This window comes from Cricetulus griseus, chromosome 2, assembly GCF_003668045.3.
Source record: "Cricetulus griseus strain 17A/GY chromosome 2, alternate assembly CriGri-PICRH-1.0, whole genome shotgun sequence".
NCBI lineage: Eukaryota > Metazoa > Chordata > Mammalia > Rodentia > Cricetidae > Cricetulus > Cricetulus griseus.
Genome location: NC_048595.1, coordinates 340487036 through 340504654, shown reverse-complemented (window position 1 = coordinate 340504654; position 17619 = coordinate 340487036). Strand labels below are relative to the sequence as shown.

The 17619-nt window shown below is 36.1% G+C and overlaps 1 protein-coding gene across 4 annotated transcripts in view; it reads right to left on the bottom strand.

Moving 5' to 3' along the window:
* The window catches only part of Rictor (RPTOR independent companion of MTOR complex 2), a 107689-nt gene that overhangs the window by 31174 nt on the left and 58896 nt on the right, over window positions 1-17619 (bottom strand). For all 4 annotated transcript variants that reach the window (XM_027401347.2, XM_027401348.2, XM_027401349.2 and 1 more), the window contains 12 exons: window positions 13884-13951; window positions 13025-13092; window positions 9618-9700; window positions 8332-8419; window positions 7435-7525; window positions 7276-7342; window positions 7065-7145; window positions 5116-5216; window positions 3004-3169; window positions 2266-2367; window positions 2105-2151; window positions 668-803 (listed from right to left, as the gene is read on the bottom strand). In XM_027401347.2, coding sequence (XP_027257148.1) covers window positions 668-803; window positions 2105-2151; window positions 2266-2367; window positions 3004-3169; window positions 5116-5216; window positions 7065-7145; window positions 7276-7342; window positions 7435-7525; window positions 8332-8419; window positions 9618-9700; window positions 13025-13092; window positions 13884-13951 — 1098 coding nt within the window. The remainder of the gene's footprint in view (window positions 1-667; window positions 804-2104; window positions 2152-2265; window positions 2368-3003; window positions 3170-5115; window positions 5217-7064; window positions 7146-7275; window positions 7343-7434; window positions 7526-8331; window positions 8420-9617; window positions 9701-13024; window positions 13093-13883; window positions 13952-17619) is intronic.

Here is a 17619-nt window from a genome sequence, read left to right as displayed (position 1 = left end):
GAAGGCTGGGGGGGGGTGGGGTGCATGCCTTTAATCCCAGCACTCAGGAGGCAGAGGCAGGCGAATCTCTGTGAGTTCGAGACCAGCCTAGTCTACAAGAGCTAGTTCCAGGACAGCCTCCACAGAGAAACACCCCCCTCCCCCAAATAAGAATAAATAAAAATCTTAGTGAAGGTAAGTCACTGGTAACATAGGATCTCCGAGTATGTGGAGTTTAATACCTTTGAATTAAAGAAGAATTTCAATTAAAAAATGTTACCTGGAGAGCATCTATTTTCCTTTCCCCATCTTATCTGAGAGTAGACCAGATCATCTAGAGAGTGGATCATTCCCTAAGGTTTCCTAACTAGGTAAGACTAAGTCAGGGTTCAAATATAGGCCTAAGCTCCTATTTCAAACAGCACTTATAACAACTAGGAAAAAAAGTAAACCATAAGAGCAGATGTGGTGGCATACACTTTAATCCTAGCACTCTAGGCAGACAGACTGTGAAGTTTGAGGCCAATGTGGCCTACACAGTGAACACAGGCCAGCCAGAGCTACAGAATATGACTTTTCTTTAAGAAAAGAAAAGAAAAAGAGTATGTATCAAAGGGTGGTAATAGAGGTGAAACAGGGGGCATATTCAACAAAAAATATTTGCTGTCAAAGTCTCTGGAAGGCTTACCTCTTCGGACTCAAGAAGAAACTCTGTAAACTGACAGCCAACAACTGTGAGCTGCTTGGACTTGGCAAAGTCCAGATCTAGACTGGCATATAGCTTACTGCTGGGCTTGTAAAAATAAAGAAGTCTGCGAACGAACCTAAAATCAAGATGAGATTAGCAACAAAGTAGGGAATAATTATTAAAGAATTACTAAGCAATCTTTTTAATAATTAGTATTAAATAATTATTCAATAATACAATTGTTACAATTACTAAAGAACTATTAAAGAATCTTGAGCACAGATTAGGAAACTTACTAAACTTGGTATGTTTCACATTTTAAAAAGATATCACTGAAAAACATGTTGGTAGAATAAGAATTTTAAAGGGAGACCTAGTAGAGAAAATGCAGACATAACCGGGCATGGGCATACATTTGAAATCCTCAGAACTCAGGAGGGAAAGGTAGACAGAACAGTAGCTCGAAGTCAGGTTAGGCCACATAGTGGGTTTCAGCCTATCCTGGGCTACATAGTAAGATCGTGCCTCAAAAAAACAAAACTAAAAGCAACCACCACATCTCCAACAACAAAACTACAAACTGAGATGCCACATGTAGACTAGAAGGCTGGAGAGATATAAGGAAGACATCAACTTAACTGGATATATGAACATATATATATATAACTTTCAATGTAGTGCTCACTTAATATAGTGCACCTTAATTTCATATACTACAGTAACCCACAGAGGAAGCTATGTACAGGAGTTACAAGACAAATTTATTAAAATATCATTGTTTTATTCTTAAAGAATATCAACAATACCATGCTTCTCATTTTCACTGTAACTTGTATTTCTATGTATTTATCAAAACCTGACAGAAACATTAAGTTACATATCATTAAATATGAACACAGAAATGTTTATTATATAGCCTTCTCTAGACAAAGTAAGGCCATTTTATTCAAGGAGATTGGTAACAGTGGCTGTTTAGACAATCAGGAGTAAAAGCACACCAGGTGTGATAGCAGCTTCACGTACTCTGTGTGCTATGATGTCAGCATGCTTTATAGTGTGGTAGCTTCATGTGCTGTGTTATGATGTCAGCATTCTTTACTGTGCAGATAAGCAGTTAGGAAGGAGAAATAACTCTCAGAAGATGACTTGTGCACAAGCACAAGAGTTCCAATAAAAACATGTCATTTCTTATTGCCATTCGTGTGTCAGGGTTAAGACTATAACCTAGATAAGGCTACCCCAGCATAAGAAACTTACTATAAAGATTAGAGTTGGAAGAATATAGGTAACAAGAAAATTAGCTGTTGCATACTAATTATAACACTGCACATACAATGTATGCATCATTTAAAAAAATCAATGATTACTTTTAACAGGCATTAACCACAACACAAATTTAAGTTCTTCAAATTTAAATGTATAATAGTTCTTACATACCTGTGCAACTGTTCATCTTTATAGTTTCTTAGATTGACATTTGGCCACTAGAAAAACATAAGATCTTATATTAAATAGTGTATATTTGACAATGACTATAATAAAATAACAGTAATAAAATGAAGACAATTTAGCAATCCCCATGAAGTACTCTATCATACCTTAAGAATGGTCCCAATAAGATTCCAATTCCATTCAAGATTTTCTTTATGTTGAAGGACTTGGCTGTCCCTAAGGTTTATTAAGAGAGCTTCCTCTGTATCCTAAAATCACCAGATAGTAAGAAGGTTAATTAAGCAATCTATGCTCACATCAGAAAACTAATTTCTAATTTTAAAAATGAAAAGGAGGAATTATCGTGAATCATCCTCAATAATTATTTATTTTCAAAAGCTAATAAAAATAATAATAAAAACTAGGGCGGGGAGATGGTTCAGTTAATAAAATGCTTGCCTTGCAAGCAAGAGAACCTGAGTTCATTCGCCAGAACCTACCCATGCTGAGACTGGTGTAACACACTCGTCATCCCAGCACTGAGGAATAAGATGCAAGGTGAATGCTGGGCTGCTGGCCAGCCCAGCCTGCCTAGCCTATGTGGTGAGTTTTTGGTCAGTGAGAGACCCTGTTTCAAAAGCAAACAAAAACAAGTAACTCAAGGTCCATGGTGTCTTGAGGAACTATTATCCTCTGGCCTCCACACAAATATGCACATACAAACATCCACAATACACACTACCTTCACATACACCTAAACCCAGCTCCAGGGTTCCTCTTCATGGTAAAACTAATAATTTGAAAACCCATATGCTTGAATGAAATTGAAAATCCAGACAAATATTAAGTACAATACAATCCAGTTGTTGAGAATTAGGAAATAATATTAACATTCATGTCAATACCTTAAGAACAAATATATCTTTCTGAACCCGAAGATACTGATCCCGTTTCTGGTGTGTTGCAATTGCTTTCTGAACGATGTGATCTAAATGAAGGCTGTAAGGCTTAGGTCCTCGCTTCTTCATTTCATGGAAGCGTTTTAAACAGTTCAGGGCTGCACTGGCTCGACTATGAGGAAAGAAAAATCAATACTGTAGCAAGGCTAGCAGCATACTTTTAAAGTAATGGTTGCTAAGTTATTTAAGGTTACATAAATTCAAGAATAGAGATGACTAAGCAAAGTAAACTACTCAAGCATGGAAGTATAATGATAACAGATCAACACAGCTGATTTACATTAAGAAACCCATTTTGGGTTCAAACTTTCACTTACAAATCTTTTCTAAGGTGGTGGGCCCATTTTGTGTACTGGTTTTAAGAATTCCTTATGGAGTACTAGTGAGACAGTTCAATAGGGAAGACATTTGCTCTGCAAGCATCAGGGGGACCTGAGTTTAAAAGCCCAGTGCCCACACAAAAGCTGGCACTGCAGTGTGTACCTGGAATCCTAGTGCTTGAGTTGAAGACAAGCAGATCCCAGCCCTGAGAATTGGTGACTACTCAGCCAGCCTAGCCACAAGGGTGAGCTCCTGGTTCCCTGAGAAATCCTGTCTCATAAAGTAAGGTGGAGAACAATAGAGGAAAGACACCTGGCTTCTACATATGTATCAAGTGAACCATCACCAGCCCCCAAAACCACACACACTGAGAGGGATTAACATAAAGTCAAGAACCCAGTTTTCTTATTAACGTTTTACAGCTTTTTTTCACATGTAAATCTTTTTTTCTACTGGAAACTGATACTTGTTTACATGAAGCTGCAATAAAACTTCACTGTCTATCAATATACTCAATGATTCTGGTAACAACTGAATTTTCTCTATGTTCGGGCACTGACTGATAACCATAACTAGAATCTTTTTAGTTATTTAATTACTTCTTTGTTATATGTAGATGTTATATGTACAATACTGAAGAATTTGGCAGCAATGAAGTCTCAACTTTAGGACTTTTGGTAAGTAGAGTCTAAAACCCTTAGAATGTAGTCATATTGGCAAGTACTTAATTTGTCAGTAAAGACAACTTAGGGATTCTAAAAAAAAAAAAAAAAAAAAAGGAAAAATTTAAGAGTACTACTACTTGGGGCTGGAGAGATGGCTCAGAGGTTAAGAGCACTGACTGCTCTTCCAGAGGTCCTGAGTTCAATTCTCAGCACCCACATGGTGGCTCACAACCATCTGTTATGAGATCTGGTGCCCTCTGCTGGTGTGCAGATATACATGGAAGCAGAATGTTGTATACGTAATAAATAAATGAAATCTTAAAAAAAAAAAAAGAGTACTACTACTTTTGTTATTATAAGCATAATTTTAATTCTCGAGGATGCCTGAGACTCATAACGTTAATTTGAGAGAGTAGAGCTACCAGGCTTTAAAACATCATTCGCTTCCATCATGGAACTACTAAATAAAATTGAAAACTTCATTATACTATACACCTCCTGTTAGAACCAAAATGTTCTGCTTATGTCTCAGTTAAATAGTATGTCTCCAGTCTATTCATTGGAAAAATTAAGACGAATAATTGCTATTTATTAATGGTTAGGTCCATTTGTAAACATTTGTTTTACTAAAGCTAATTAAACTCTTGAAAAATGTGTAATTTTAAAGAAAAGTTTATAGTTTCAAAGAGCAATGAACTGCACTTCACTTATATTGGGGGGGGAGACGATATGTTGTGGTTGACATATATAACTTTTTCCAATTATAGAAGCAGGCAAATTTAAAAAAAAAAAACAAAAAAAAAAACTCACCACTTCAGTCAGACAGTAAAGCCTATTTCTTTGCTCAGAAACATGAAAGAAAATAAGTCAACTTATTATTAACACTTTGTGGTCTCAAATACAAATTATTAAATATTTTGAGAATTGTAATTTTCCCTCCTTGAGGTTTCCAAAGAGAATTTCCAAGCACAATCTATCCATGCTCCTTGTTTTCTCCTCCTGTTCAAAGAGAAGATTATCTAGGAAGGTATTAAATATATTAAATACAATTTGCTAAGGCTCTAATACTTACAGTCTCTTTTCCTTGGGAATATCAAAGGATGCAGCCATATTCATAAGGGTTGGCAAGCAGTGCAAATGATGGCTATGCGAATGAGGAAGAATTGTGTTTGCCTATATGGAACATGATGTTTTACAAGATTTTAGAAACAAATATAATTACCTAGAGACATAATACAGTATGTAAGACTAAACTTAAAGCTTTTCATTAAATTATTTCCACTCACACATACTTGTAATTTTTATTCCCATTGAATTCCAGTAAGGACAGATTGGAACCAGTGAAATGGCTTTGCAGGACTGGGTATTTGCCATTAAATGTAAGGACCTGAGTTTTATCCAAGGACCCATATGTCAGAAAGTGAGAACCAACTCCTCCAAAGCTGTCCTCTGATCCCCATGGCAAAATTGCACCTACACATGTGTATACATACACTATTGAAAAAAGTTTTAAACAATGAGAACAAAAATTAATAATGTAACCAAATTTTGTTATCTGTTACTATTAAATACAGCTTCTAAAAGGTACCACACTCACTTTTTAAATGACTCAAAGACTTATGTAGCAAAGCATCGTATTTGAGAAAAGTACAGAAACATTATCAATTTTCTCAGAACATGCTGGTCCCATAGCAACAATCCCTAAATAAAAACATTATCTCCTGGGGCCAGGCAAAATTTCACTACCCAATCAGCTTCCAACCAATAAGTACGTTTATTAAATATAAGTAAGATATGATAGTAAGTAGTGAACTAATATTGATATCCTATAATCTGGCCAGCTTTTCTGTTTCATGAGAATCACAGAATTCTGAGGCTGGAGGACAAAGGTTAAATTAATATAAAAAGACTCCTCTGTACAAAAGAAAAGAATACGGTATCATAGGAAATGGTGTCTTGAGAACTAACATACAGCTCATCTGACTTGAGAATCCACAGTATTGTTTAGAGCTTCACAGATAGGATCAATAGGCCCCTAAGTCACTGATGGAAAGACAGATTTTATACACTAATTCTTTACCTTACACACACAGCTCAGCTGTTATGTGGGGAAAAGAGGTGGGGGAAGAAAGGAGAAAACGGACATACTTTTTTGGTTTTGGAGACAGTGTCTATTATGTAGCCCTGGCTGTTGTGACATTCATTATGTAGATCAGGATGGCCTCAAACTCAGAGATCCACTTGCCTTGCTTTCTGCATGCTGCGATTATGATTAAAATCATGTGCTACCATGATCAGCCAGAAACACTTAAGAAAAAAACAAAACCAAAACAAACAAAAAAACTACAAAGAAAAGCATGACGTATATAAAAAGATCTGCAAAAAATCACTTCTTCCTAAGCAAGTTCAAAGTGATTTTTTATTTAGTGTTTTATCAACTCGTAATGACCTACAAGTACAAATTTTTATAATGCACAATTCCTCAGGTTACTAAAAGCACAGAAAGGTGCCCAGAACCTCTAGTTTCTAGTAGTTAGTAAGGTCATAAAAATCATCTACCCAAAGAATCTTATCTCTGAACCTAAAAGTGTTAGTTTATGGAAATCAGTGACATTCACGTAAGACAATTATATTTGCAACTGTTTCACTAAACTTTCTGAAGGTCAAGAAGTCACTACAATGCTTGGATTACATTCCTAGCAAAATGAGATAAAATTCATGGTTTTGTAATTTTTATTTCTTGCTTTCTTCAATTAGGATGCCTTTCTGAAATGCAATCAAGATTTACAGGATCAAAATATCTTCATCAAAAGAGGTTAAAGGAAAAAAATTCAGTATTTGTTACATTTACAAACACAGTTAATACAGATACATAACATCTCTATAGTAATGGGTACCAAAGGCTTTAGCAAAATGAAAATGTACTGTTTGGGTTATCGCAAAGTAATGCCAGTTAAAACCTGTTTTACCATTTAAAATCCTAAAAGTTCAACCCACATAACCAGAAATCACTATTCTTACCATATGTAAGAGCTCTCCTAAAAGGATGGTCGCTCTAACTGAGATGTGTTCGTCACTGTTCGTTATCACTTCAACCAAGCCCTATGAAGGCAAGAAGAAAACATCACTGCTGTACAATGGTGTGTATGGACACATTTCTGCATCAGATTGGTTTTCCACTCTAAAGAATTTTGTTAACAGATAGAACAAAATAAAAGTTTGTAAATATTACCTCTAAAAGTCCATTACGAATAAATGCAGAAAGTATCAGTGCCAAGTAATTGTCCATGAGGTCTGGCCTGGAAATGAAAGCACATAAACAATTTAATGTTTGACATAACAGAAAAGCAGTAATGGCAATAAACGAATCATTTTTATATCTAGATTGTACCTGGATCTAGCACGATGGGGAAGAATAGTTTTTGCCTCAGCTGCCACAAAGCCATCTGAAAGCCTCCAACTGTCCTGGAACCTTCCTGGATCTAAAGGAGTTAAAATAGGTAATTACCAGATTAAGCAATAGTGAAACAGAAGAGTGTGGGACTATCAGCTATCCAGGCTACAAAAAACTTCAAAGGAGTTTTAAAAAATTAATCCACTTGTGGAGTGGTAGAGACTGTACCAGGATCAGCAAGGGTGTGGCTACCTGGCACTATTATGTGGACACTTCTATAATGCCACTCTTGTCAAGCAGTGTGTGTGCCTGTGACAGTGGTATATGGGAGTGAAGACAGGCACCTGGAGAGCTCAAGGGTCAGCCAGACTAGCTGACACAATCAGCCCCTGTTTCACTCTATCTCAAAGCAGTAAGGGAGTGACAGAGGAAGACACCTGATGGCCTACTCTGCTTCCTCATATGCAGTGAGCATTCCTGCACACTCACATGCAACACACACATCATAAAACTATTGATGTAAGTGTATGCAGTTGTAACTTCCTTCATTCCAGGACTTAGGCATCTTAAGAATTACATAATTCTCAGCCGGGCGTTGGTGTCACACGCCTTTAATCCCAGCACTCGGGAGGCAGAGGCAGGCGGATCTCTGTGAGTTTGAGGCCAGCATGGTCTCCAGAGCGAGTGCCAGGATAGGCTCCAAAGCTACACAGAGAAACCCTGTCTCGAAAAACCAAAAAAAAAAAAAAAAAAAAAAAAAAAAAAAAAAGAATTACATAATTCTCTACCTCCCAGAAAGAAGAGAAAATGATATTCAGATTAGTATTTCACCATTTAGTCATTTGTTTCCATCGATCCAGTAAGCAACGGATCCCAGTGCACATTAGTACTTACCTACACTGAGCAGGGCTTCTATGAACTCGTCTGTCACAACAGGTAGAGGGAGACGAAATATATCATAGAGCACTTCAAGCAGACCTCGCTAGAAGAGCAAATACAATTGATGTATTTCTACAGAAAAAGTCGGTAGTGACTTTTAAAAGATCATATTCACAGAATAACAAAATTAATAAAAACATACTTATCCCATTCTATCAAGATTGTATTAGGGAAGGGATAGTTACTAAATATTTAATACACATGTCACTTAAATTTGTTTGTGCAAATTTGAAAACAGGCTTCAGTTCTTTCCATGTACAGTTGAGGGCAGGGTGTGCTCAGTGGCAAACTACTTGCCAACAAGGTCCCAAGGTGTGATTCCCAAAACCTCAAAAAGAGTCAACAAAATTGCTCCTATTGTTCTTTGCTCAAAGATGTTTCAGTTTATAAACATATCCCCCATCCCCACTTCCATGATCTAGTGCACTTTATTTCACATTTTAAGTGAGGTACACCTAGACAATGTCTCCTTAGTTTCTTTCAGCTACAGGTATGTTTCATTTAAAGAAGAAACTAGGAGGATAAACGGAGAAGCACAGTTAAAGCAAAAACATTTAAAGAAAAAGATAACTTAAGAGTTAATGTATTTTTCCTTCCACATTTAATTTGGTTTTAGCTATTTAATATAAATGTCCTAATTATAATAATTTAGGAATATATTTAATAAAACAACAATAAGTGACTTAGTTTTCATAAAAACCACCATCTTTGAAATAAAACATGGTAACATGGTATCAAAAATAAATTACAAAGCATGACTACATAAATAATACACCTATTTTTATTATTGTATTTGTTTGATTCTTTTAAAATAAGAACACCCTTCTGTTTAGCTGCATTATTTTAATAATTTATATTTTAATTCAAGTTTTTATAAAATTTTATAAAATTGTCATTGCTAACAGTATTTTAAGTGATTCATACATTAAGTACTATTCATACTATTAAATACTCATGAACTGAAAATGCTCTCAATTGAAAATTGCCAGCTTGAAAACTTCACCTGAGATTTCTAAAACTTATGCAGTGTGCACATGAGTGCAGAGGACTGTGGAGACCAGAGGCATTAGACTTTACTGGTACCACAATTACAGATAGTTATGACATGTGTGTTAGGAACCTGGCCTGAGTCTTCTGAGAGAGCAGGACACAGTGCACTCTTCATCGTGAGCCCTCTCTCCAGTCACTAATGTAACTTTTAAGCGTCCAGGCATGTAAGAATTACAATAACTGTTACTCACCCTTATTTCCATATTTGGTATGCAAAGTATTCCAATTAGAGATTGGATGCCAGAATTCCCAGGTTTACATAAATTAATAATACCTAAGGAAGATGAAAGTTAAAAAAAAATAATACGTCATGACATAAAACCTGTGATTATTTTCCAAGTAATACTATTTGATTATTATAATTGATATAACTAAGGGACACCAAATATTCTCAGACTACCCCACTAACTGGAAACCACCATTAACTTCATCTCCTAAATTCCTCATCAATTTCTACTTCATATTGAATATCAAGTGGTTATAAATGAATGCGTCTCTGGAAGTAAGAACACAAGAGAAAAAAGAAAATGGTATTTTCCCTACCTACCACTCCTCAGACTATAGTTTAAAAAAACAAAAACAAAAAACACATTTGCCAAACTTATTTCTAAAATCAATTGAATGCACATATGAGAATAAGTAACATATTCCAAATAAAATTCATGGATCAAAGGGGGGGTGTTTTTTGGTTTTTCAAGACAGGGTTGGTTTCTCTGTGTAGCTTTGGAACCTGTCCTGGAAGTAGCTCTTGTAGACGAAGCTGGTCTCGAACTACAAGAGATCTACCAGCCTCTGCCTCCCAAGTACTGCGATTAAAGGCGTGCACCACCACCACCTGGGAAGGATCAAAGAGTTACAGAACGCTAAACATGCTAAAATTTTATGTCACAAAAGATATGTAAATATATGATAAGCAAGCCTAAAATGTTCAAAATCATTATAACGAAACGCAAAATACATCAGTGGACAGACCACTACACTACCCTAAAGGAACTAACACTAAAGTCTGCAACAACAAACACTGAAAAGGATGCAGAGCAACTCAGCTCACACAGGCCAACAGTGCACAACAGTGCACTTACACTGAGCAGCTAATCATGAGTGTGCATCTGTACTCTTTCAGGGCTAAAGAATGCCAGCATCTGCAAGACTCTTCATGGCACATCAACAGAAACTCAGATGGAATGACGAAGACACAGAGGTAGAGACTGACGCACAGATAGTGGAGACGGAATCTACATAATGGGAATATATGCTAACCACTGCAGTTTTCAAAATTCTTTCAAATGTTTTATATTAAAATGCTAGGGAAAGTATTTTTGTATAGTCACACAGAACTCTGAAGCTCTCTGTCACAACTACAATGGCAGAGTATCCAAAAAAAAATCCATAGAACCAGTTATGTTTCAGATTCCATTTTTTTTTTCTTTCAAATGTCAGAATACCTGCATGTCTCATGGGATAACTTAGGTATGGACCCAACATAGTCATTTATGTTTCATATATACTTTATGTACATAACCTGGCACACAATGCCTCGTGTTATGACTGGAACTAATTACATGAGGTCACATGTAGAATTTTCTATTTACGTCACAATAAATCTCAAATAAAATCTCAAATATTGTAGCATTTCGGATTTCATGTTAAGAATGTTCAATGTGTATGTCTGTATGCATGAATAATCTATACTTTCTCTTTGACTTATAATCAAAATTCAAGTTAAACACAGCAAGTTGAATTAAAAGCTTAAGTTCTTGAAGTGTAATTCTCATACTTTGATATCTGACATTAGTTTGAGAGGCCAGAGATTATTGTAAGAGGTATAAACCTTCCTCTCTGCTAACAAAGGAAAAAAGCTGTTGACACTTGTTGAAAATCTATGCTGCTGAAGTTACTGCTCCATCAGTTATGTGAAACTTGAAATCTGTCATAGAATTAACACTGCAGAACCTTATTTAATTCATAAACACTGCCACAGACTCTAAACACTAAGAAAATACTTCTGTTAGAAAAATATTTTTAAGGTTGTAACTTGAAATGCTGTTATTTTTCTTAATTCAATAGAGGGTAGAAAGCATGTAACATTTAAAGTTTCTAATCACAAATCAATATATAAAGGAACTAGGAGAAAGTCATTTAGTAAGAATGTATGAGGTAAATTTTAAAAAGAGACTGAGAGAGTCAAGTCTAGAAGGAAAGTTGGAGGAGTGAGCAGTTAGGCTATCTTGGTGGTTAAAGCACAGTGCAATGTGTTTTCGAAAAACAAAAATAGCACCAACAGTGGTTAAGCTGAGGGATAACAGAGTACACTTAACGACAGAAAACAACACAATCCTGGAATAAGTGCAGAGATGGTGAACCTCGGCAGGAGGACCTAAGGTGTGTCTATGTTAAAAGAAGACATGGGCGTTACTGATGTACTGCTCTGCACTGTCAGCTTGAATGACCTCAATGACCATGTACCAGAAACCAAGGGCCCAAATACACGTTGATGGTTTTGGGAGAGGTGATTAGGACTAGATGAGGACATTGTAACAAATCCTCAAATTAACTCTAGGGGAGCAAAGCCTAGAGTATGCAGCCTATCATTCTCACCACATGATGCTAATGACAGGTTCTTGAATATTTCAGACTGTAGAGGTAGAAACTACCTAAATCTTAATTTTAAAATAAATTACCTACTTTTGGTATTTTGTTTTGGCAATAAAAAATGAATTAGAGTAAGTTTTGAACAATGCTATGTTTACTCTTAGGTCCACATAAACCTTTCAGCTGCACATGGGAAGGTAAGCATAGTAAGTAAGGGAGAGTTTTCACTGAGGTACCAAGAGGGCAGAAGCACACTGGAAACACAATAGCTAAAGCGGTGGCTAGAACAAATATAAATGGAAGATATTTGTTAAGGAAGGTAGGATTACTGAAGTACACATAGTATTTAAGTTTCCTTGTTCTGCTTGCAGTTAACATTCCTTTATAAGCTCTCTCTACAGTAATACTGTGAAATTAAGAGGGTAATCATTGACAGAAAACAAGCCAATGGTCATATTACTTTATGAAAAAATTGTTTTTTACTCCATAGGAAGATAAAACATGTATAAGTCCTATACTAAAGAAATCTAGTGAGCTGGAGACCATGCTCAAGACTACAGTTCTTGCTTATCATGCACGAAGACCTGGGTTCAAAAGAAACAACAAAGTTTGAGATTCCTAACACTCTGCCCAACACAGCTACTATTTATGGCATTACTACACCATGTTTAAGTAAAAAGCTTCAACAGTACATACACACACGGTTTGCCTTTTAGTTTGGGAACCTTCTTCGGGAATGTAAACCATGCTGTATTTTTCTTAAAATGTCTAGGTAACCATTACCACAGTGACTTGCAATTATGAGTATGTATAGACAGAATGCAATATCCTACGTATTATAAACTTCCTTCACCAAGTTTTAATCATTTTGTGTAAATTTCCTTGGTTATAATACCATAAATGTAAAACTACATTTGTATTTAAATTAGATGCTACCACAATTAAGCACTTGAAAAATCAAGTAAGGTTTATTCTTTGATGTCATTGAGCAACAGACAGAACCTACCTGCCCAGGAGCGGAATGTCGCAATGATTCCCATTTTACTGGCTAGAAATCGTGCTTCTCTGTCTTCTCTGTTGGGGTGGAGGAGGTGAATTAGTAAAGACACAAGATTTAAACTAGGTGAGATTTTTTTTTTCTGGTAATAGTATATCAGAGTAAATCCATCATTAATATTAAGTATTCACACTTGAAATCAAAGCAAGGTGTTTTGAAAAAGATGAGATTATTCTAAAGTCAATTACTCAACTACTACTATAAATTGCTCTTCAATTTTAAGTTGACAATATAAGCCAGGTGTGGCAGTGCACATCTGAGATCTAGGAACTCAGGAGACAGAGACAGGAGAACTGTTGTAGGTTCAAGGTAAAACTATGCTACATAGCAGGTTCTTGGCTAGCCAAAGAACACAGTAAGTCAACAATAAATAAATCAATGAAAAACTAACATCCACACCATGATTTATAACTAAGTCATAAATCTACTTTTAGATGTGCTTCAAATGAGCAGCAGAGCACAGTCGGCTGAAGAAGCACCCATGGAGCAAGTATGCTGGGGAACCAAGAGCCCACCAAGAATGCTTGTCAACCTGCATTCGCTTTAGCTTTCCTATACACCATGCTTGGAAATCTGCAGTCATCAAACAATTACTAAATAAGAGGAATCCAGTACTGTATGAACTTGGAGATCACAAATTAACATTTAAGTTTCTCAAAACTTTCTTTTAATTTGTACTACGTAACTCTGAAAGAGTGCAGCATAAGCCATGAATAGGACTTCTACTCCCACTCCCCTAGCTCTGTATACCTCAGTGTAAACACTGCGCACACAGACACCCCATGCCCTAGAAACTCATGGCACTTACTTGAGCTGTCCTTCAGCTGTATCTGGACTGTGTCTGTAGTGGAAATCAGTATAGGGTGCTAAAATTCGCTAATTTGAAAAGGGAAGAGAAGTACAAAGAATTTTTATTATAAAAGTCATTTTCTCCTATAACACAAAACTAATTCCATTTCTCTGTATCTTTAGGTGGAGTAACTGTTTCAGATATTCTTCAAATTCATTTTAAAAATGCAGTGTGATTTTAATTCATTAATTAAGGTACAAAATGCATCCAAAAAGAAGCAGGCACAGGTATAAATGTGTTTCTGGACTGGGTTGGCAGTCTCTTCCTGCAGCACTCTGAATGATGCTCCCTACCAAATACGCCTGTTTTCATTTCTGCTCTTGGGACCCAGCTATCAGATCTGTTCTTTGAAGCAATGTCTTACTCTTAGTTTCTTCTTCTCAAGTTGCTCTTAAGAGTTTACGTGATCTGGATTTAGAAGTCTTATGATGGAGTCCCTAACAACTTATTTTATTTTCTATTTGGAAAATGCAGTTGAATCTAGAAACTAAATTTTAGTCATTGTTTCTCTTGATCCTTGCTCCTGCCAATCCTCCTTTCTAAGGGCTGAAGCTTCTTTGTGCGATGTGCTGTGTCCTGCCTTGGAGCCGCTCACCCCACTGTGGTCTACTATGGTTATTACTACTGACTCTGCTTTCAGATTCCAATTGATATCTCCTTGTCCACAATGAAATCTTAACTTCATAGAATTCTGAATTAGATATATTTTTTCACACTAAAAATTCCATTTGACTCATTTTGTATGTCTAATTATATGACAAAATTCATATTTTCACTTAGAGTATTTTCCAGAATTAACTATGGTTTACTTAACATCTTTTCTTTCTTTTCTGGATTATGCCTAAGCAAGTTCTAAGACATTTTTTTTTTCTTTTGGGTTTTCAGTAATGTGACCATGTCTTTTTGCATGAACAGAAATCATATGTGTATACAATTGTGTGTTGGGAGTTGACTTGTCTGTGCAAGCATATGTGCTTTTCCACCTTATCTTCTGAGGTAGCCTCCCAATGAACCTGGAGACCACTGTTTATGCTAGCCTAGAAGGCACCAAGTTCCCAGGATCCATCTGTCTGTGTCTCTGGCACATTCCAACACACCCAGTTTGTTCATGTGGGTGCTGGACATGCCAACTCAGGTTCCTCTGCTTTCACCAAGGATTTCATACAATGAGCCAACCAGCCAGCCCATGACTAGAAAATTCTGACTGAATAGTCCACACAGTTATTTTAAAAAAAAAGAATTATCTGATGTTATCTCCCACCAGAGAAGGTTCATCTTTTCTTCTATGTAGATAGATGAAAGCAGCCAAACATTCAAGTCCAGTGACTGTGTTAAACAAAAGTTACACTGCAATTCTAGAAACACTAAGTATATCTGTCTGTGCTGTCATCCTAATACATTCTGCCAGTGTTTTCAATAGAACATAGGTATTTTTATTTAATCTGTAGCAATGAGAATGAGAACAGGATTTTGAAAAAGATTTCTTTTTTTAGGACAAGGTCTGACTATGTAGTCTTGGTTGATCTGGAATTCACTATGTAGACCACTCTGGTCTAGAACTCAGAGAGATCTGCCTGCCTCTGTTTCTCAAGTACTGGGATTAAGGGCATTCACTATGCTGGGTGAAATTTTTTAGACTATATTTTGTATATTTAAACTAAGAACTTTATCTATCCTGACACCTTTGAGAACCTGGTAAATGTCAAGAACAGGAGATTAGTTCAAGTTATCCAGTCTGTTATTTTAGCACTACACATCCACAAAAGGCTCTTAATTTTCTGATATCAAGGAAGAGCATATGTGAATTTCCCTTAACACACCCTGAATAGCAAATTGTCCAAGAAAAAATAAGCGCTTACATAGCAACTTGTATAAATTCACTACAAATAAATACCTGGGTAAACTGAAAATTGAGTCACAAAACTTTAAATTAATAATCACACATCTAACTTTAACAAGAGGAAGATGATGTCTGGCAACAGAGACAGGGTTACTATAAGTAGTTCTTCATAGAAAAGAAAAAAGAAAAGGTATTGATTTAGAATGAAAACAAAATGGATATATTGTAATAAAAAGATTACATTCTCTTAACTGATTCCACAATGAAGACAGCGGTGAAGACAGTGATAAACAGCCAAGGAAGCCAGTACTTACTACATGTGAAGAACTATGTAACACATTTATGTAGAGTAGAGCATAGAGGAAATGCATATAACTTAATGTAAGCTTGTATGGTTGCCAAGTACTATAGTTACTATTGTTAAGATTTGTTATTTATGTCGGGCTGTGGTGGCACACACCTTTAATCCAGCACTTGGGAGGCAGAGGCAGGCAGCTGCTCTGTGAGTTCGAGACCAGCCTGCTCTACAAGAGCTAGTTCCAGGACAAGCTCCAAAGCTACAAAAGGAAACCCTGTCTCAAAACCCAACCCCTCAAAAGTGTTATTTAGAATATTTAACTTTCAAAATAATTTTTTACCTTTGAAACCAATGACCCTTCATTTTACCTATGAAAAATATAAGTCAAGAGATGCTAAATAACTTGCCTAAAGCCATGAAGTTAGTAAGGTCATAGGATAAACTTACACGAAATCTAGTATAGTAGCCTAGAGCTCTCCCCCACTGACCTATGTTACCACCACACAAATGGAACCTGTACAGCCTAAAGTCTGTCCTCTCCATCTTTGTGCCACTGTGGTGACATCTTATTAAGGGAGAAAGACACTTCTGGCTGTAACCACAAAATATAGAAGTTTATTTAAAAATATACCATAGTTTTTGCAGGCTATTTTTATTTACATAAAGGTTTGCTAGTTGGCTTTATAATGTATAGAAATATAAAGAGCCTATGCTACTACCTTCTTTGAGTCATCGTCTCACTTTAAATATAAAACCTTCAATTTTTAATATTAATTATTCTACTTGATAAAAATTAAAGCTAAGCATTCTATGGAAGATCAATAATACCCATTGGCATAGGACTCCAATGAATAATACATTTAAAAATCACAAAGAGACTATTGTGCTTATTACATTTCTTAGTAATGATAGTCTGATGGTGTTTTATCATCTGTAGCGTTCTTAAAAATAGTCCTAATGCCAAGAACATTGGTGAGGCCTATAGTCCAATCAACATGGAGAGCTGAGGTGAGAGCCTACAATCTAGAGACAAGCTCAGGGATCACAGCAAAACCCCATCACAGGAGAGGAGAGAGAGGAAGGGAGAAAGGGAGGGAGGGATCTAATAAAATCAGAACTACAACATTTATAAGTGGTATATCCTTCCCTAAAGTGGTAAGAATAATTAGAAACAAACATTTTTAAGTCTTAGATAAGTGTATACTTAAATCCTTGGTTTAAACTTACTTTGGATGCTATCTTCAACAGACAATACTGTACTACATTCAAAACAAGCTGTTAAGATTAACTGTGATAGCTATTCTGCTCAATGCAGTCTCACTAGCAGCCCTGGCTGGCCTCCAACTCCCATGGCTCCCCCTCTGCCTCATGAATGCTAGGGTTATAGTCAGGTGCCGCCATCCTCAGTTAACACCACTTTATAACAAGATGTGTACAGTAACTTTACTATTTTAGATAACTATAAAATATTTCTACCTGAATCAGTAAAATATTTTACATGTATTATATTTTTTAAAGATACACTCATGTTTTTAAAAGATACATTCATTACAGAT